General features: G+C 27.8%; 1 protein-coding gene across 2 annotated transcripts in view; it reads right to left on the bottom strand.

Annotated features, from left to right (window-relative positions):
* Nucleotides 1–22,810, bottom strand: part of LOC129964099 (solute carrier family 12 member 7-like) — a 615,365-nt gene that overhangs the window by 12,660 nt on the left and 579,895 nt on the right. For both annotated transcript variants that reach the window (XM_056078781.1, XM_056078782.1), the window contains exons 10-23: nt 21,028–21,126; nt 18,615–18,672; nt 17,869–17,987; nt 16,588–16,762; nt 16,151–16,249; nt 12,734–12,853; nt 11,001–11,194; nt 9,811–9,890; nt 7,795–7,883; nt 7,508–7,608; nt 6,308–6,424; nt 4,776–4,865; nt 2,550–2,641; nt 74–178 (exon numbers count right to left, since the gene is read on the bottom strand). In XM_056078781.1, coding sequence (XP_055934756.1) covers nt 74–178; nt 2,550–2,641; nt 4,776–4,865; nt 6,308–6,424; nt 7,508–7,608; nt 7,795–7,883; nt 9,811–9,890; nt 11,001–11,194; nt 12,734–12,853; nt 16,151–16,249; nt 16,588–16,762; nt 17,869–17,987; nt 18,615–18,672; nt 21,028–21,126 — 1,538 coding nt within the window. The remainder of the gene's footprint in view (nt 1–73; nt 179–2,549; nt 2,642–4,775; nt 4,866–6,307; nt 6,425–7,507; nt 7,609–7,794; nt 7,884–9,810; nt 9,891–11,000; nt 11,195–12,733; nt 12,854–16,150; nt 16,250–16,587; nt 16,763–17,868; nt 17,988–18,614; nt 18,673–21,027; nt 21,127–22,810) is intronic.

Here is a 22,810-nt window from a genome sequence, read left to right as displayed (position 1 = left end):
ATAAATATATTAATTTTTATTTCACGTATATAATATAAAAATGACTGTTAAAAGCACAAGATGCTTCACTTACCACAGTTAGAGTCCCCCTTCTTTGTTTTAGATGCTTCAACATTTGGGACCTTTGTTCCATCATAAGTGTGCGCTCATATGTGTAGGCTGATATATCACTATCCACCTGAAAATTAAAACAAATAGACATGTATTTTTGTTAAAATTTTATCCCATTCTGATGGAATCTGAGCGTGCCATTGTAGCCTAGTGGATGTATCTTTGCCTGCGGATCATCCGATCAACGGCTCTAACTTGAGTGAAGACTTTTGATTGATTGTGTTATTTATGTTTAATTTACGATATATGCAAATTTATGTAATTCAAGCGTATGTAAATTCATTATTTATGCAAGTTAACGTAATCTGAATATTTAATTCTTTTGGTGTATATAAGGAGCTGCTATCGAGCTGATGGTATTTCAGTCATCTGAATGCTTATCGAGTGAATAAAAGCTTTGTCCTTCTCCAGTTTAACTATGCATAATTCTACTTGACATATTTACTGATATCGATTACAGTCAAAAATATTAAAGTTTCCATTACTGAAAAAGACGCATGGTGCATCATTATACCAAAATAAAGAATTTCTTATGGCGAATATGCTTCTAATCTATTGTATTAAAAGATAATTATTACATTTGGACAAAATTTTGATTTGAATTCCAGAGAATGGTATTTTATGGGAAGAAACTTCATAACTATTACTAAAGCCATTGATTGCGGTGAACTCAATTAAAGAGGATTTTCGACTTTGAGCTATCTAAGGTTTTCGACAGGCTAGCCGCAGGCAGTCGATTAAAAAATATTAGTAGGTGTAGCACCAGAACTGTAATGCATCACCGGATGGAATGGCAGATCTCTGCCTTAAGCGAACATTCTGGCAACCCCTGACACCGGAAACAGAGTATTTCCGGAGTTTTTCTTCAGTCTGTGTGCGGTTCCCTTGCTTGCATGTGAGGAACCCATGTTTACTTAAAGAATGTAATTTTTATAGAATTGGTTAATTAAAATTTCTTTTAAATTATTACTTGACTAATACCTATATAGGTAGTTTAATTATTAAATATATAAATTAGTAAAAACTACAAATTCTTTGATTTCTAAAATATTACTACAACGATTTGCATTTACATTGAATTATTAAAATCATTAGTTATGATGTGTTGGAATATTAATTGGTTTTTATTAATAAAATATTGTTACGAATTTCCTGCGATGTGCTTAGAGTAAATTCAATAAGCAGAATCCTTTTAAAAAAAATAAATAAAGCTATTTATTTAACGAAGACTACAAGAATAACACTGCGCATTCAATAGCTCAGTCACCAGCCTACAGCTTGCTTGCTGTCTAAGGCTCCAATACAACTCCTAATCTTTCGTGCTTGTTTTTATATGCTCTCTGCCGGAAGTGACGTCACTAACAGGAAGTTATGTCATATTAGAAAAATCCAGAACCTTGGAGAGAATTCAAGAAATCAGGATCCCTCTAGAAAATTCTCTCTGTCGCCAAGGTTTCCAACTTCCGTCGCCAAACTTGGCGAAATGTCGCCAAATTTGGCGACAAAAATTAGTTGCCTAAAACATCGCTAATGAGCCAATATCTCGCCAATTTGGCGACTTGCTATTGAAATACAATGGGATACATATAACATTCATTATCATAAGACAAATTACACCAATTTACAGAATTCGTAACATTATGAACTTTTTACAGGCTATGTTTATATTCCATTTGGTATGATTTTTTTTCAAGAATTTTATTAATTTAATCATTTTTTCCATGATATACATATTAAAACAAACATACGCACGCACACAATTGCTAATATGAATAAAATAAGCTGAAAAAATAATTAAAAGACTGATTATCTTAAAAATAAGTTGAAATAATAAATTAAATTAAGACAGTTAATAAAAGAAGGGCCTTATAATATAGACTGCTTAGGAAAGCAAGGTGATGAATCCTCTGTGTAAAAATGTTCATCACATCGATACAGATGCTCATAATTTTCAACATTACTGTAAATCTGAGCTGGTAATAGAAAACACTTTCTATTGCCGTAGGATGATTACAATACGACTTTAAAACTTTGGAACTTCTGGCACTATTTCGTTACAAATTATTCTTATGCTACATTTCAATAATATTACATTAGACAAATTACTTTGGATCTTATTTAAATGAAAGAGTATTTTGTAATATTCATATAATATTTGATAAAATTAATTAATTTTATAGCAATAGACTTGCCTTAAATTATTAAAAAATAACTCCATTTTATTTTCTAATTTATTGCTGCTTTTTCAGATAACAATAACTCCTTTTAAAAATTTGTTAACCTATTTCAAATTAATTAAATAACGTAAGTAATTAATATTAGAGACTAAATATTTATCCATTTAAGCAAACTATCTGAATTATGTAATTTATTTAACTAACTTTCCTTTTGCTTAAATTTTCATAGCAGATGATAATAATAATAAGACTGAATTTTACCATTTCAACTACTTCAACTTCTGCGGAAATTCGCAGATGATATAAGAAAGTAGACAAATCTTTCTTCATCTGAATGCTGTTGTCTTCCAGCTCTGGAAATCAATCGATGAAGGATATTATAACATAAAAGAAAGTTGAAAGAGAAACTTTAAATATATTTATTTCAAAATGATATCGTAAATCAATAGTTATAAGAGAAATTTAATTTCAAAAAAATATTTCATAGTTAAATTTTATCAAGTTTGTATGAAATTTTCTTTAGAGAATTAAAGTTATTTATTAAGAATTCATTATCAACGAATTTTCTTTTATTGCAGAATTATGTAATATTAAATTATAGACACTGATCGGGTTATATTATTTTTGAAATATTAATAAATAATTAAGTTTGTAACCGTGATAATATTATTCTAAAATTTATAAGATCAACAAATATTAATACTAAGATTAAAATATAATAAGTATTATTAATAATTTAATATCAACGAGAACACTATTCGATCACACACACACTATACGTTGCATTCAGTGATCAAAAAATATCCAGACATTCTCAAATGTATGCATTCCCCCCCCCCCCCCACTCCTACTATTTCCAAAAATTCTATACGAACTGTCTTCGGCCATGTAAAACGTGTATTTTATTCGTAATTTACCATAAAGATCCGGTCACGAGATATTAAGAGACAACCAGAAAATGATGGAGGACTTTTCTCTCATCCTTTTTCATAGAAAACATTTACTCATTTGAAATTTCCAACAATGACTTTTCTTTATTTGGGTAATAATTCCTTGCATTTTCGTAAATATAGCACATATATTCAGAAAAGTGTAAAGAGTTAAGAAAAAAATCCACATTTTTCCATAAATTTAAAATTTAGAGTTTTCAACTAAATAATATGAAATCCACCAAATATATGACAAAGTAATATTAATATATTATATTAAAATCTGAAGTGAATTCTATAAATGTTTGAGAAAATTGAATTATTTTTAGCAAATAAATTTTAATTGCTCATGCCCAAAATATAGCATATCTTTTACAAAAATTCTAGTCGAGTATTATATAGATATCGTAGTGAACTTCAGTTGTCCTGGAAGAGAGATTAAATTATTTGGGAGTTTGCACTAAATTGACATTCTTTAATCTTCAAATAGTTATATTGAATTCTGTACAAGATTAGAAATATACTAAATATTTTTTACGTGCTTATAAGTGAAGTACATAACAGAAATTGCAGTAAATTATACATCATAAATAACAAAAAGGTTATAAGATATTCATTATTATTTGCTCAAATAATAGACTCCTAGCATTACGTAGTTTAATTTAAGATATAATTAAAAGTAGTAGGATATGTCAATTACTAATATGAAGTGGGACTACCTTTAGCTACGATGATATTTATTACTCTATGAGAAAGTCTATTCATTAGTTCTTAGGATATTTCAAGAAAAAATGCTCGTCACTCTGGTTAATGGAAACTGATAAGTCTGTTACTGATATGGGTCTTTGTGAATTTGGCATTCCCATTTGTGAATTTGTAGTCTAGTTTGAATTTGACGTTCCAATTCAAGCAAATGGTGCTCTATGGGATTGAGATTGAGATTCTGAGCAGACCAGTCTAATTCCAAACATCCACATCAGCAAACTAGCTCTGCATAGCTCATGCTTTGTGTATAGGGTCAAGATCATGCTGGAACAAAAATGGACCTTTTCCAAATGGTCTCTAAGAACTAGAATGCCAAATTCGAGCCAAACCATACACACCCCAATCAATAACGAAGTTTACCAGCTTTCTTTAACATGACTTATGCACAATTTCTACATAGTCGAAGATAGTTCATCTCACTTTTTTGAAGATATTGGGAAAAATGCATAAATCCGAAAGTGTTCGGATATTTTTGGCCACATTATGTGTACATTATATGAATTAGTTTTAAATTTCTATATTTTTTAAAAATCATACAGCAAAGTTAAGACATAAAATTAGATTGTTAATTTTTTAATGTATTATTGAAAATTTATAAATTAAAAAAAATATTTTAATATCTACTTGATGAAATAATTATTTTTCCTTATTGTTTAAGTATTTAACTGATTATAAATACTTTTTTCCTATTTTTCTATAAATGCTGTAAGAATATTTGTCATAAAATTAATGTCAAAGAACGCTATCCTTTAAGTATAAAATGGTAATATTTAGTTGTATAATCAAAGGATACGGGCAATGGTGAAAATCCTTAGCTTGCAGTTCTTCCATACTCGATGTTGCTTCAGTAGGAAGGGCAACAACATTAGCAAGCCACCGTCATCTGAAAATACTCGTTAAGGAAAAAAAATCAAAAAATTGTTTACTTTTCAGAATAATTCATTTATAGATCATTATTATTCTGTAAGAAAAACACTTTGCAAACAATTTTTTTTTCATTATTTAGATTATGCATAACAGAAGAAAAAAAATTGTGATTTCTGTAAAAATATACGGGATCAGTTGAAATATATTAATAAATTGGGAGTGTCACCAAACTGCTACAAAGGAGGGAAATGTTCACAAAGCATCTGCGAGGCATGTCTTTTGTGAATGGTAATAATATCTAAGGCAATTACAATCTCGGTCAAAAATAATCCTTTTGGGATAGCAGCAGATTCGACGTGGGATATTCTTAAAAAGCAGTTAGAGTTTATTATTAAATAATTCATCATTTATAGAAGTGGTTAGTAAGACTAGTAAAGATATTTTGACCGTAAATACTAAGAGTTGCCCTAAATTGTCCTACTATTAAATCTATAAGAAAACATGAATAAATTATAGACAAAAATGTTAATTCTTAGAAGAATCAGCAGATTTTAGCATTATTTTCTGGAACCATGTGATATGAACACAATCAAAATTTGATGAAAATTTAACCGAAAAGTATATTTTTATAATTTCTCAACTTTTTAACAAAAATAATTGGAAAAATTTCTACTAAAAACTTTAAAATGATTAATTTGATGAAACATTTACAAACAGCTTTAATCCGTCCACACATTCTATTGTCATTAAGATTTTGAACTCAATATGGATCAAGGATTTCAAGTCTGTGTAAGATGATTACTAATTTTTGAAGAAATTAAATTTTAGTATTTTTAAAATAATATTTTGCTGCATAAAGAAGCTAAAAAATATTGTTTAATTAGAAATGCTTATTAAACAATATTTCCAGATGATAATTGAACTAAAAGCTAAATTTTTTAAATCAATTTTTAACAATAATTAAATTTTAAAGTTGATTCTCATTTAGTGACTTTTGATAAAATGACTTCAAGTTACTTTAAGAATCTAGTGGAAGAGAAAATGAAAAAAAAGTAGGATTTAAATAGAATCGTTTTGCAGTATAACCTCTCCAGTTAATCAGTAGAAAATTAGCGATGAATAATTAATGCACTCTTTAAAAGAAGACAAATTTTAGGGAAAATATAACCAAAAATTTGTTCCTATATGAAGACCAGTTTTCATTGGAATAACATATTATAAAAGAAAGAAATTATGATGTACCTATTATATTTGATTAACTCTAGCCCCCTCATTGTTCTAATCTTTTTTTCAAAGCCTCTTTTGAGAGTTTGAATGCAGTGCCGTAAGAAAGTCGAAAGAAATTCTATACAATTATAGTGTGGGTAAATTATTTTTTTTTATCATGTATATATTTTTTATCCTTTGGCCTTTAGATGAAAATTATATAGTATTATAAATAAAATCCATAAAGGATACGGACAATCCACCATACATCGATATGTCCAGATATTTTGCCAGTGATTTCGGGGTACTGGTCAATGCCTTTCGGAATCAACAGGGCATTTTTGCTAGCAGCCACATTTCGGACGTTTTCTGAAAAGAAAGATTACAAATAAATGATTTTAAAATACAAATTCCTTTCAGTAAATGATTTAAATACAAAATACGAATAAACTCTAATTTTCATTGAACCATTTTGAAATCGTATATGAGTCTGTTGAAAGTGATAACATATTGATTATGATGCTGCTTTTTTTGGTAAAATTTTCTGCTATTTAAATAGATTAAAGAAATACAAGTGAAATTTTAATGAATTATCAATGTACAATTATGAACTGAATATCTAATTACTTTTTGTAAGAGAAAGATTTATTTAAAGTAACCAATCGTTTAATAATAAAAAAAGTACTTTCTTAATTAACTTCAAGTAAATATAATGTGAATTTTTCATACTGTTATAACAAAAAGTACTTTCTTAATTAACTTCAAGTAAATTTAATATGCATTTTTCAAACCATTATAATAAAAAGTACTTTCAAATTAACTTCAAATAAATTTAACTCTTTAAAGGGCCGTTTTTTTTAGTTATATTATGTTAAAATATTTTTAGGCTTGAAATTAGAATAAGAAAAGGGATTCATTTAGCTTATTAGATAAATTTAATTTAATTAATTAATTAATTTGGTTAATTAATAATTAAGTATCAAATCAAGACACATCATTTTGTGAAAAATAAAGAACTAAAGCATCTAAGTTTCTGTCTTTCGAAAAAAATTTGTCAGAACTTATGCCAACCTACATAAATTCATATGAAGATTGATAAATTTGGTGGGAAGCATACTTTCCACGGCCCTAGAAAGGGTTAATGCGAATTATTCATACTATTATAATAACAAGAACTATTAGAATTAGTTAAGATGGATCAATTATATTTCGTACGGGCGATTTCACCTCATAACATCAATATATTTTTGCATGAAATAAAACTAACTTTCAGCGTCTAATAATTAAAAAAAAAAGATTTTAGTCAAGTGAATGAAATATCCTCTAACATCTCTGAATTTAAATCTTTTTGCTATTCTGATTTATGTGATTCTTTAATAGGAACGTTTTATTTATGGATTTTCACTTTACTATATTTTAAAATTTCTATTTCAGTAGAAATCTGATACATACCAATAAAGATTCTTCCAGCCTCTGGATTCTGCCTCCATCCGAATGGCCAACCCATTATCACAGTATTATGTTTAAGACCTCCTAATCCAGTTGTTTGAATTCTAAATGTAAAGAAGAGCTTTCAGAATTCCAGATTTAAGTAAAATTGTATTAAAAGAACCAGTGAAGGATGCTAAAAGGGTTCCATTTATTTAATACAATATTTCTAGTATCTAATTCCAAAGATGAACTTTTTACATTTACAAGAGCAACAAAATTAACTTAAAATAACCATAAAATTTACTTACAAATGACTCAAACCATTCGCTATACTGGGACAAACTACCACTTCGGCGAAACCTTTAACTTTCTCTTCAGTCATCACTTTCCTAAGACTCTAAAATCATACCAAGATAATACAAAATTAGAATTTAAATGAATTTGTTTAGTAGCTTTTAAAACATTTTTTCAATATATTAAAGGGTAGAATTTAAAAAAAATTATTATGTTGTAGTTTTTAGTCTATAATTTATAATTCATTATGATAAATATAGAATTTTGAAATTTTTTTCATATTTACTGCTAGGTGTTGCGACTTGCTTGAAATTAGAATTTAGTTAAATTTATTGACCATTTCATTATTAAATTTTAATAATATTAGAATATTGCATTGCTACCAAGGGTAAGACTTTAATGTTTGGTTTCTTGTCAAGCAAGTAAAATCGTTCCACTGTTTAAAAAGTTTGAAAGTGATCTTTCTTTTAACGACCACAAGAAATAACTAATGCTTCTTAGAATTACTATACGAAATTGTTAAGATCACATTTAGTGATCGGCACTAATTTAATTTTGGGGAATAGGTATTATTCTTTGACTGGCTGTCACTTAGAATATATAAGAGTACAAAATTTTTGTATTCTGGTACATGAAGAAATGAGTAGAGAGCTCATTTCAACAAGCATAAAACAAATCAAGTTAAATAAGAATGTATTAACATTTCGCCGTCGTATGTTTGTCTACTTCCAGCTATAAAAGCTTTTTGACTATTTCAGTAGTACGTCTACTGTCAGCCATCACAGTAAAGAAACCATATTGATCTGTTAGTATTATTATACTAAATAGACAAGCTTCGAAGATGCATCTAATTCAACATAATATTTTATAAATTTCGTTTAAGTATAATCGTGCATTTATGCTTCTTAAAATATTTTCAATATTATATTCTAAAATGGCAAAACTTGAGTTACCGAAAGAAATGCACCATGAAATTGAAAGTAGCGATGAAGAATTTAATTTCGACTCAATAGACATTGACTTTATTACAGAAAGTAATAATGGTTGTTTTGAAATTTATATTAGTGATTATGATAGCGACAGAAGTCCAGTTAAGTGACAGGAACAGTTAGAAATTTTCAGATACCGTGAAAGAGAAGAAAATGTGAATAGAAAACTAAAATTCTGACCATCATGGTACTTATGTATAAACTTAATACCACTACAAAGCATTAATTAATGAGAGTACTTAAAACCGTTTGAGCCTTTTATATATCCATAGATTCAAAAATAAGAATAAGAATCTTTAATATATTAGCAATTCGTTTAGAATATATATTATTTCTTTAGAATCTATTAATATATTAGCAATTTGTTTAGAATATATATTATTCCTTTAGAATCTGTTAATATATTAGCAATTCGTTTAGAATATATAATATTCATTTAGAAGCTGTTAATATATTTGCAGTTCGTTTAGAATATATGATATTTGTTTAGAATCTGTTAATATATTAGCAGTTCGTTTAGAATATATGATATTCGTTTAGAAGCTGTTAATAAATTAGAAATTTGTTTAGACTGTATATCAGTAATCTGTTAATATATTAGCAATTTGTTTAGAATATATATTAGTAATCTGTTAATATATTAGCAATTCGTTTAGAATATATAATATTCATTTAGAAGCTGTTAATATATTTCAGTTCGTTTAGAATCTGTTAATATATTAGCAATTTGTTTAGAATATATATTAGTAATCTGTTAATATATTAGCAATTCGTTTAGAATATATATAATTCGTTTAGAATCTTTTAATATATTAGCAGTCATTTAACGTGTTTTTGAAAAGTTAATGAATATTTCACATTAGACTTTCGAATTAATTGGTGCATTTCTTCTTGTTTAAAAATTTTAATAAGTAGCTTTAAAAAATCTTCAAAACGCTTGGGATTGATTACGATAAACATCATTTAAATGAAATGTATTTAATGTAAAAATTCTCTGTAAAAATATTGATGAATTATTTAGTTATTATCGTTTCTACTTACCAATTTAGCAGCCTGAGCTTCACTGTGCTTCTTCGTAAATTCCCCTTCTATCACTGACGATACTAAAGTCAATCCTTTGCCTTTTAAAAGAATGAATATTTGATTAGCTCTTATGAATATATTCATGAGATAATTCTGAAACAGCATTTTAAGCCCATTCATTTTATTCATTACTTGCTTGGTATGCAGTTTCTGCAAATATATTTATAATCTTGGTGATTAACGTCATTTCTTGAAACTTAGTATCAAGAAAACAAAATTGAAAATTATGACACTTTCGAATTTATTCACATATTAATTACCGTTGGTACAATAAAATCAACTAAACTAAGATCGGCATCATTCTGATTTTTCCGATTTTAGAGCAAAGTATCTAAAAAGAAAGGGGGAAAACCCCCCATTTTTTTGCAGTAGAAAATGATATTTTATTTGGAATTTTCACTTATAAAAAAGATTTTATGCAAATTTTTCATTTTATTTTTGTTTGAAAAATGTATTTCTTAAAAACATGATAATATTTACAGGCGGGCATACTACCTGAAAATTATGTGCTTCTAAGATGTATGATGTGAAAATAATTCTTTGAAATAAAAAAAGAAATTGGAAATATAAAAATTTTTCTAAGCGATAACAGTAATATTTTAATGGAAATCATCCCTTGAAAAAATAAGCTAAATAATGGGAAACGACGATTTATTCCACAAATATTTTCCAGAAAACACGTAGTGCAAATAATAAAAATACAGTCAAGATACTTACAAAGAACATTATTACAACACCTTATACATTAATAATCTAAACAGAAAGCAAATCACCAAACAGAAAACAGTTATATTGATCAGTGTAAAAGAATTAGAGACTTCGCTCTGCGATCAATACTACAGAAAAAAGAATAAGTCTCTATCTCTTCATCTCGTGTTTTTTGGTTTCTCGATTGTAAAATATTCGTGTCCCACAGAATTCGTCAACGAATCTACGGATCTCGGTTCGTATCAAGAAAAAGTCGTAATTCTTGCATTTTCACGAACCTTCACCACCAAAAACGCTAATTTCTTCAAGTAACTAAGTTCAGCTGTTTCTGACCTGGAATCTATTATATCCTGTAAATCTCTCTTTCATCGGAGTTTAACATTGCAAGAAAGATTGATAGCAGATTCGAAACAATAGGATAATCTGTGTTTTTTACTTACCAGCTTTCAGTTGGGAAGCAAAGGAGATGAGTTTTCTATGTTTGGGCACTAGATCGGAGTTAAGTTTACATAGAACAAGGATCTGGGGCCTCCAGTTCTTCGTGTGGGGTGGCCCTTCTTCCAGCCTCAGGAGACTGTAGCGAGCAGCGGATAAGGCGAGACCACGGATGCCATCTCCCCACTCTTTCTCAGCCCTGAAAACGAAAGTATCATTTAATACAAATTTCAAAATGTGTTTCAGATCTTTTTTCTATATACTCTCAGATTTTAAAAATAAATGTAAAATGGAAGGATCCATGAATTACAAAAAGATTGCAAACATTGGGCACACGTGAAATGATTTAAGCCTATTAACACTTCATCTTTTTTTTTCTTTATACTTTCTTGTACATGAATTAAGAGTACTGTACTCGTCAAAAAATTCGAATTCTACATTTTGACAAATTTCTAGGTTTTAGACCTCCTCTAGGCTGTTTAAGTGAAATCCATTCACAGGAATCTTAGTTATCTGCCAGCCCGAATGCAAGTTGGAAACGATAAACGTAAAGTGCTAAATAAATTACAAAACACAAAGAGTTAAAGAAATAAAATTGGATATTCAGCTTTAAAATCTAAAATGTACATCCGTATCTAACTTTGAAACATATCCTTCAGGAAGCCGCTCACATATCGAGTTGTACGTTCTCATGTTTACAAGTAGGTTGATTCAACAACATAATAATTTAGATAAATTAAAATTTGAAATGTTATCTTGTTACTGAAATTGCTGTTATGTGTCAAATTTCGATATCAATCAATTGACTAGAAAGCATCCAAGAACTCGATTTTTTTTTTACTCAATGCGCGAAAATCTCACGTATGAGATTTTGAAAATAAAAATCTGAGTACTTGTGGCTTTCACAATTTTGTTCGAGGTCCACCATTTTTATGGCGGGAGAAGACAGGGAATAAAATCTTTATTAGGAAGTAAACGATGCAATTTCTAGGGGACTACTCCTACTATTATATATATATAATATATATTTATAACTATATATAATACGCCAGCTTAATTGGCACATAAATTACTTTATGTCGAATGGCAACAGTCACATGTAAACATTCGTAAATCATGGTACGAATGTTCCATACTACTTAATTGTACGCTTTTGCCGCTGCACTTAATTCAACGTTTTGCTTAGCTAATTAATAAGGTAAAAGAAGAGAATCCGCTATGTTATAGAAACCTTCATTCAGTTTGAGGAACGAAATGGAAACGGAAACAAGATTTTAGTACAAAACAGAAAGTTTAACCCAGCGCGAAATTAGATTTAACCGTCGCCAGACAAGTAATCGCTGTGGCATATATTGTTAAAACATAAAATCCGTTATTTTATGCAATATAATATTTCATGAAATAACTAAGAATTCTATAAGATAACTGTGTTATACACTTTAATGGTATACACATATTTTAATTTGCCTGAGCAGTAATTTTTGAAGCCTAATTCCATTTATATATTTCAGATTATTTAATAACAATGTGAAATTTTAATAAATGTATCCCTTTTAAATAATTTAAAAGTTAGAAAAATGTGTAATCTGGGCGGACAATCTGGTCGCCAAAGGCAGTTATTAGATAAATCAGTCTAACACACATGATTAACACATTTCACCAATGACTAACATATTTTACTGCAATCTCAATCGAAACTCTTCTAATTATAAAAGGTAATTCTGCGTTTGGGACTCACCCTCTAAATTCAATATATTTATAGATGAGTCCAGCGAGAGCCATGGAAGCTAGCGCGTAATACCAACTGCTTATGAACATCACAGCTAAACAGAGTAAGACTCCCAGTAAGGACATTGACCTGGGGAAATAAAAAAAATTATTATTATTTAATGTTCATTGATTATTATTAAGAGAACTGAATCAAATATAAAAAATTATTAAAATATATTGCGATTATTAACAATGTCTAATATACAGAACTACATAAATGAATATCTCAAATTTACATGGCTATTAAAAGGGAGTAAAACAAAGAATTTTGTTTATCTTGAATAAAAAGCAGTAACTGAAATATGAAATTCAACTCAGTTATAAGTGATAGGTGTAAGCAGGTGTTTATACTGCAGCGACCAATTGATGATGACAAACTTAACACACGCATTTCTGAGTATTCTTTCAAAGTATTATACTAGACATTAAAAAATTGTTGGTTGGATTATCGTACCACTTTTATAACCATTGTATATCTGGAGGGGCTTGCATCGAAAACGTTCAACTGTGTAGAATTTAGACTTTCAATTGTATATTTTTGATTTCCCATGAATAACGAGGTAGTACTTTGTTTTATTTTCTTTTAACCCTTTGCACTTGGATGGTGCCTCTTACTCACCATTCAAAACGGCGCATCATTTTGATTTTTTTAAAAATTTATTTTTCAGTTTTTATTGTTAAAAGAGCAACGGAATGGTAAAAAGATGTAGATTGATATTTGAGATTAATTTTCAGTAGATTAATATATCTTTAATTTTGTGATATTAATTTTATCTCCAAAACCTCAATTTCCTGAGATTTTCGGGTCACAAGGGATCGGTTTGTTGGACGAAAGTCAGACCCCTCACAGAAAAAATCCCTGGTTTGAATCCTTGCCTGACGGTGACCTTTGAGAAAGTCTTCAGTCCGGATTCATTATATATTTCCTTTTGATTCTTTGGCTGTAAACTTAATATTTATTTCTAATAATTATTCTAATTTGGTTAAGTTCATTTATGTTTTAGTTGTAGCAGCATTAGCGCTCTCTAAATACAATGTATATTTTATTATACAGATTCAGGAAATATTATATAGGTGAATTTTCATATTGATTATTTTGGATTGATAGTTTCTTAATATTTCAAAGAAATTCAACTTAAACAATTATATATATTTATTTTTCAGAAAAATAAACAAGCTCTTGTATTAGATGAATAATTGTGGATCGGGTTAATTTTTCGTGTGTAAAGGGTAAATAGTCCCGAAAATTTGGGGTATTCATTTTGTAAGGAATTACATTAAATACTAATAGCTGTGTTAAATTAAAAATTTTAAATGTTACTTTTTGATTTCCGATGAGCAAAAAGGTTGTATTTTGTTTTATTTTCTTCAAAATTGACATATTTATTTAAGTACATATCCTGTACTCTAGACTGAACGAATGAAACATAAAATATTTATAATACACTTCCCACAATAAAAATTTAACACCATTTATACAATTCGTTTCTGAAAAATAATTTTAGCGTCTTAAAGACTTTAAAGAAACTTCATTTCTAAGAGATTAAAATCAAAAGGAAAAAGCTGATTAATAACTCAATTTATTTAAAATATATTCGGCTGAAAAGAGATAAAAATTCAAATATTTTTGTTTAAAAAATTTCATACAATAAAAATTTGTATTTCTGCTTAATGTAATTCTGAAAACATTTTTTAAAGAGTTTTCAAGACGACAAAATAGAAACAATTTTTTTTATTAAACGGTTAGAATCAAACAAAACTAAATTCAATTGAAACATTTCCCAAATACTTGTAATATTTAAATAATTCTCCATTGAGAAAGAATGAAGTTGAAAATAATAATAATGAATTACATATGTTTAATACTTTTTTGTATCATTTAATGTTGTAAGACTTTTCAAAATTCTTTAAAGATGTTAAAACAAAGTAAAAATAATTATTTTTTTTGTTTTTATTCTATAACAAAAATGTTTAATAATTTATTTTAATCGTTATCAAACACTGATTTTAATTTGTGTAGAGAATTTTAAATGGTTTGTTTTTGCAGCAAGGACAGTTTATAAAAATGTCTATTTGTGCTTAAGTATCAAATATTTTGATTCATTATTGAATAAAAAATAAAAAGTAAATTTCTATTAAGTTTTGTAAAGAAAGAATTATTTACTAGAAATCTTTTAATGGAATAATTTACAAATAAAGTGTATTTTTTTCTAAAATTTACTCCGAAGGGACGGATTAAAAATTTCTTCTTTTCAGATTGGAAAAAAGGATTTTTATGCGCGTTTATTCTCTCGGCTAATAAAATGCAATTTTAATTGAAATCAAAACAGATTTCTTTAGTTTTAAAAACAATAATTGTTTAAATAATCGTTTTTAAATTATATTCTTCTCTTTTGTAAACTAAAAATATCCTTGATGTTGTTTAAATGAGTCAACATTTAAACTTCTTGAATAAAAATGATCGATATTAATTATATTGCAATACTATAGCATAAGCTTGATTTAAAATATAAGCCTTTTTGAATAACAGGAAAGGGATAAATAATTTTCGTTTCTTAATTAACCTCTTAATGAACAAATAGTTTTTTATTTTAACTCTTTGTTGATTATTATTTATTTTAAATATTTTTAAGAATATTAATTCCAATTACTTCTTTTAAATTTTGATACATTATTTTATTCTAAAAATTGATTTAAAATAATAATTTCGGAGATAAAAAACTGAGAAAAAAAGTTTCACAGACAATACGAAGTACTCATAGTAATATTTATGAATATTTAATAAAGAAAGTACTTTCCAATTAATTTATGGTTACAATGACTGTACAATGGATTTAACATCCATGAAGAGAAAAAATTAAGAAAATTAATTCATAAAATATTACGGAAAATATTTCTATAAAAGTATAAATCTGTTATTGGTTAATGACATAATTATAATCTTAACATTCTAAACATTGTATCTTTCTGATAGATGAGCATTCTGCTAAATCATCTGATTAAAAACACAGACTTCATTGAAAAACCAGTGTGTTCTAAAAATAATTAAAATGTCTTAATTATCCTCTTTAATAATCAATCAACTCATCACTGACTGGGGGTCTAAATAGAGGAGTAAACAATCAACCAGGTGATTAAAGCAACGAGGTGGATAAAATTGTAGGAGTAATAATGAAAAAAAAAAAATCGTAATAATTTTACTGATGCAGCAATTGCGCCATCCTTATGCAGTTATTGTTTGGTTACAAATTTTACAAAGCTAATCTTAGAACTTTTGACACTTAATGTAATAATCCTATTTGCTTTTTATTTATACATTGAAACAAATAAGTTATTTTTTTAAAATTCATTTATTAAAGGATTTAAGACAAAAGCAACTTCTTACCAATGATAACAACGGAAGCGAGGTCTCCAGTTAGGGGTTTTGAGCAAACTTTGGAGGGTACAGGCAAGATTTACGAACATATAACACATCAAGAAACACCTAGAAAAGAAAGTCAAGAGAAAATATGTAATATTGTGTCTTATTTTAATATCCATACAGTAAAAAAAAAATATTCTACCTTTCGCAAAGAAAATGAAAGGATATGAACATATACTGATAGTTTAATTTCTAACTAATAATTTTTAATTTTGTCTCAGCAGTTGACCTGCGTTTCAAATTGTATTTCTGGCATTAGGAATGAACTTCAACTTGGATTCTATGATAAATAGCACTCATCTCGTTGCTTTTTGCCATTCTTCATTTTCTATTTGAAGAATTCAATAGATTGGAGGCTACCCTGTTTAAATAAGAGTTCAAAAAGTTCGTAAATAACTTACATGGTAAGAATGGGCGCAATGTGATCTAAATTTCCAATCAATATTCCACATTCACATATAGTGAGTGTGAGGAAGAGAGCTTTAGTTGGTTCATTCCTTGAGTTGCTGTATTCGAAAACGTTCAAGAAAGGAATGATGCCATCCCTGGCGATGGCCTGCAACAGGCGAGGGGCACCTGAAAAAATAATAATTAAATTGTAAAAAAAAGAGAGTGCCACAGAGCGCGGTTATATATATATATATATATATATATATGCAAAAAGGGACAATTAATTTTTTTGAAAAATTCACATTTACAAAATGCTCAATGCTTGACTTCAGATCTTAAATAGAGCTGATGGGTAGTTTTATATATCTTCAGATTGTGAAACTATTTTTTCCTGTATTTCATGCTACTTTTAACTTACTTTTGGGCATAACTATCTTCAGAGATGTTCTTTTTAAGAACTAAAAATTAGTCTGACATAATAACAATTTACCGTTGTGTTTTTAAATGTTAAGAAAGAATTAATTTCTGGCATAGAATTTAAAAAAAAATTATATTTTTGAACAGTTTACACCCAAATATAAGAAAAAAAAACCAAATTTAATCAAAGTTGCGGATTTTTATTTATTTATTTATTATTATTATTATTTTGGATGTCGAGTCTCCTTAAGTCTCCTATACTCGCAATAGTAATATACTCCGACAGTTCTTTATTTATCATTGTCCAAGAAATCTGGTTCATATAGTTTTAGAAATTCTAGCTCCCCCCCCCTATTATTTCAGTAATTGTAAATAAGAGGAATAAATTGTCTAAAATTCTATTTTGCAAAAAATTATCCCTACCCCATGATGGTTTTTTTTTCAAGTTTCAGACTTGCTATCAGAACAGACTTACATTGGCGATATGTTGACTATGTGTGTTTGAAAACTTTAGCTGCTAGAAAGATTGATAAAACTGGCTTTCTAATGAAGCTATCGCTATTATTGTTTCTGCATTTTCCGGTTTTGTCGTCCAAGTCGCCAAATTCCTCGACAAGGCTTCATTGACTCTTCCATTCAACATCTCAGAGCTACCTGTAAAACTGTCATTTTTACCAGAAGACATACTATACTGGGAAGCAACATTACAAATTTGTAACAATAACCATATGCCCACATGATAGAATTCTAAATAGTATTCTATTTGAATGTAGCAAAATGAGATGTTGCATTATCCCGTTTTCTTGCATTTCATGTCAAGTATTAGTGACAAATGAATTAAAATGATGTTTGTAGAGTGAAAAATAATTGTTTACCTGTAAGTGATTGGATACCAGCACCAATGGTGGACAGCAAGGACCCTATCACAATGACCATTGGATGCGGCCACGCTAACATCGCTACTCCTAAATTACCTCCTACACTTTCGCCGAACCTTGGAAGCAAAGAAATAAATTACACTCATGCTCATAAATTAAGGATAATGCAAGTTCAGGAAAAGAAAGAGTCGGATGCAAAACAAATCTGACTTATTTGTAAAGCCTATTTATTAAACAAAAGGTAAAGAGCAAAAAAGATGCTATATGTTTGATATCTTTAATAAAAATTGCAAATTTTTATCCCTGGAGCAAATTACAAAAAAAAACAACCTATTTACAAAAACCAACATTACATAAAATTCCGAAAAGACTTTCCGAATTCCGAAATTTTAAATAAATTTTTGAAAAGTGTGTTTAAAAGTATAATAACAATTTTAGAAAAAACTCTGAATACTCACCTATTTATAAGCGATAACGCATCAAATAAAAATTTGATAAATAGAATATGAAATTAGTGAAATTATTGATATTCAGATATTTAATAAATGTATTATAATATATTTTTGATGAATGCATTTTAACTGCATACTTTTTATATAAATAAAATGTTTAAGCTTATGATGATGTTTTGAAAATTCACTTGTCATGGCTTTTTCTTAACACGATATCAGTTGAAATCTATTTTTAAATTTAATTTGATACATACAGCACTTTTCTACAGAATTAAAAAAAGAGAAACTTACTTGTCCCGAAGGAAAAGGTTGTTGTAGGAGGCAGCAAATAAAAATACGCCGGAACAATCTGCAGGAGTTAAGGTTAATTGCAAAAGATGATTAAGAAATAATTATTTTTCTTTTGGAAATACAAATATATATTACTTTGAAAAATCATTCTTCTTGCTTCGAATAAACTTAAGTTCTTATTTCTTCGATATCTATCTTGTAAAATAAATTCGTAATGAATTTCTTAAATTTTCCTCATTTGTTTACTTATCTTCTAGTTGAATAGTTCGTTATTTGAGCAGGGTATAATAAATACGGCTAATCTATGGAATTTTTTTTAAAAATGTAGTTTATTATTGTACTTTTTTATGCATTTAAAAAAATAAATATCCCCACTGCAAAAAACGTATCCATATCCACAAATCACGGATTCTGTTTTAATTTTAAAGCAGGTTCAAATAAAAAATATGATCCGACGGACTCAATATAAATCTTTAAATTCAATTTGTATATCTCAGCAGCTTTTTTTGAAACCTTTTAACACGTTTCTTTATTTATCACGAAGTTTTTACACATAAAAATATTAGAGCATATGACATATACTTAAACGTGAGAGAAATATTGAATTTAAATATATAGAAATTTAGTATATAAAGTAATTTTACACCAATTCCTAGTTATCCGATGGTATATTTCACTTTAAAAATATATATTATAAATTATAAAAATATATTGCAAAATAGACGCAGCCACTAATGTGCAAATTTCTTCTGTTTTATTAGAATATGTGATAAACTCAGTTACAGGGATAGTAGGTCCTAATGACACTAGTGCATCTGAATTCGGTCTTTTGGATATATTTTATCAAATGTATCTACTAAATGGAGTAAATTTAATTTTCTTGACCTGATACTCTACAATTCCAAGATCATGAAGCTTTGAAGCCTACTCTAAACCGTGGGAGTGCGTTTATAATTTTTAGCAATTCGAAATGCACTGAAATTTTTTTCGCATGTAATTTTTATCAATTCACTTATTTCGTAAAATATCTCAGCAACTCAATAAATGTACTATAGAACTTGTAGTAATGATTCGATTCATTGCTTCAACTACATTTTGCTTCCTTGCAAACACACTATGTATGATCTCAAGATCAGTATATAAATCATGTGATTTGTTGCAGCACATTTGACCCTAAAGCAATGCCATTTTCTTTCAAAAATGTTAATGATTTTGATACCAAAGCTTTGATGCCAAACAGTATCCAGGAAGTAGCTACCCATGTGTGTACAGCAAATGTCTCAATGCCTCTGATAAAATGAACAAAAGAGAAAAATATTTCATAAATTTCATTGTGGAGTAAATTTTCCCTACAAGATGTATTTTGCCTTGAGGAATGCCATCATTCCTGACTTCCCATTGGCATCATTCTTTTTTCTATAATTGATTTATCTTCATTATCATTAAAAATTATTTTTTATATTTCTCCTTTTTTGTTCATATATCTTTTGGTATTTCTTCTCCCAATGCATCCATAAGCCAAAAGAGTTTTCTTAGTTTCTCTTTTTTCATATATAAAAGAAATTTCCAACACAAATAAAATAAAACGTTCCCTATTTATTATTTATTTTCTCTTATTTATTGTCATTTATTTTCCTCATTTATTATTCGTTTTTAGACATATTTAATTAAATATGTCTAATAACGAATGATAATCTTGTAATTTTGTGATTTTTAATTGTTTGTAGAGATTTAAATTTTGTAACCGATTTTTCAGCAACTTTCTAATGAGCTAAAATTTTATATCCTTGTTTTTTCTCGATGACAATTTACAATTTCAATATTTTCTAACTTAAAAAGTTTCAACAAATTAATTAATTTTATAAAATTTTTATTCTACTAGTTGTGTTTTTTGGTAATAAATTTAAGAAAAAGTTCGATTTAACATTCCATGATATTTATAATATGGGATTATGAAGACTTAAAAGGGGCAAAGAGTTAAATAAAGTATTTTTTTTACATTAAAAGGCACTAATAAAAGGGTGTTTTAGAAATTATTCTTTTGTTAATTTCATTTTGATTGTAAATAATTTTACACAAAATTTTATTCCATTAATATTTTATTATTATACACAAAGTTAATTTTCTCACAAATATTTCAGTCCCAAATAAATAACTTATAATTTATTCGGTTAATTTAATTTTTTTTTACATTTAAAGAATAAACTATATCATGAACGTCAATACTCAATTCTTTTGAAAATGTCATAATTTATCCCCACACTTGAAATAGATTTTGACATTCTAAAACAAAGTCTTGCTGTTGTAAAGAGATTCATTATACTGCATTTCTGTTTGCAGTTTTCACTCAACCGACCCACCTGTAAAACACAAACACATTCGTATCTTATAACTCGCTATAACAAAAGGATACAGACAAAGGAAGTTGTCAGTTGTGCAGCGAGTGTTCCAGTGGGAATTGATTTCTGAGCATCGGCTAAATCACCAGACCGATTAGAGCCAGCCATGATACCTGAAAGAAAATTTCACATACATCAATATTTTATATAATCAAACATCAAAGCTAGCCAGAGAAGAATATAAATTAATATCACCTTTGTGCAGCTTTCCGAAAACGAGTTATTTCGTTATAGCATTCATCATGTTCAATAACTGATAAAATGAGGAATTACGGGATTTAACTTTTTAAAATCAATTAAACGAGTGAGAATTTGAGTTTTCATTTCGGCGACTTAGATATGAATCTTATTTGTATTGTTAGTTAATTATCGAAACAATAAAATTTGATAAATTCATTTATTATTCTTTCAATTAGTGAAATTTTCGGAAGGTTTATCAGCAGAAGGATCAATAATTCACTTCAAAATATCCTGCATGCTTATGTTTATTTGGAAGATCTAACTGTGTGTTGATATTAAAAAAACAGTTTTCGATCAATAGAATATATTTGTTGAATTTGTGGGGAGTTTTTATGAAAAAGGAAAGAAATACTTTCAATTAATATACAAATGGTACCATATGTATTCTATTACGGTAGCACAACCTGCCATCATTATCGAGCTATTCTAAGTTGGTGTCGATTCATATGAATTCTATAAATATGGCTTCTATTTACGAATACAATGCTGCTCATGGTTTAGCGTCTATCGGCGGTGAAATTATTATACCTATTAAAATATGAGCACATTGCTGCAAAGTGCATGATTAAATTTTCCATGATTTGTTTTTTGGATTTTTTTTATATATCTTGACCTCTTAGTGATAAATTATCTTTGCACTTTCATATTTTTTTTAAGAAGTTTTATTTCAATGTTGAATTTTTCTTTTAAATGATGGCAAAATAAAAAAGAGATCCTTTTCAAAGTCAGAAAATTTTATTCTGAGCCTATTTAAGTAAAAGCATGAGAAAAATAATAAAATTAAATGAAAATTGCCTTTCTTCTTTTTTTTTTTACATTAACTGTTCTAAGTCGTGCACGAAGTTTCTTTGTCGAAAGGAAGCGAGCATCTGAGACAAGAAATACACCAAAATGTTGAACGGTATCAATATGGAATTCATGCATGTTATTCTGGGGTCTTCTTTTAAGTTAATTGTATTATTTTTAACTTCCAAAAATTATTATTTTTGAAGACATTTAATTAAGCAATTCTTTTACGAAAAATTCTTAAAGGAAATCATTATTTAAGCGAATTAAAAATAGAGCAATGTAATTCTTGCTTTATCGATATCTTGCGGTATATTTATGATCTTCTGAACTGGGCATAGAAACATACAAACAAAATGGGGAAGTTATTAAAGATAACGTTTATGAACATCAGGATTTTAGGGAACTTTAGAAGACAAGAATGTTTAGAAGGTAAAAATATAGAATAATTCAGAATAAAAGGAGATATGAACTTACTTACATAGGCTTTAAATATAATGAGTAATTCACTATATATAGCTTAGAATTTGGATGATTTTTTTACTTTAGGAAATATTTATTTTAAAAACGGTCAAAAAGAAGTGAAATATGTTTTATTCTTTTTCGCTTATTCACACTACTAAAACTACTGCTTTGCATCGTCATGCTTTAAAATAAATTGATTAAAATTGAATTAATAAAATGAATTGTAATGGCTAAAAAGAATGAGAATTCATCCTAGGAAGCTGTATAATAATTTTAGTATTTGTATAAAAGTAAGAGTCCCTTCTT

The sequence above is a fragment of the Argiope bruennichi genome, chromosome 3, assembly GCF_947563725.1.
Source record: "Argiope bruennichi chromosome 3, qqArgBrue1.1, whole genome shotgun sequence".
NCBI classification, from domain to species: domain Eukaryota; kingdom Metazoa; phylum Arthropoda; class Arachnida; order Araneae; family Araneidae; genus Argiope; species Argiope bruennichi.
The sequence above is the reverse complement of the archived record's forward strand: the minus strand, read 5'-3'. Positions and strand labels throughout refer to the sequence as shown.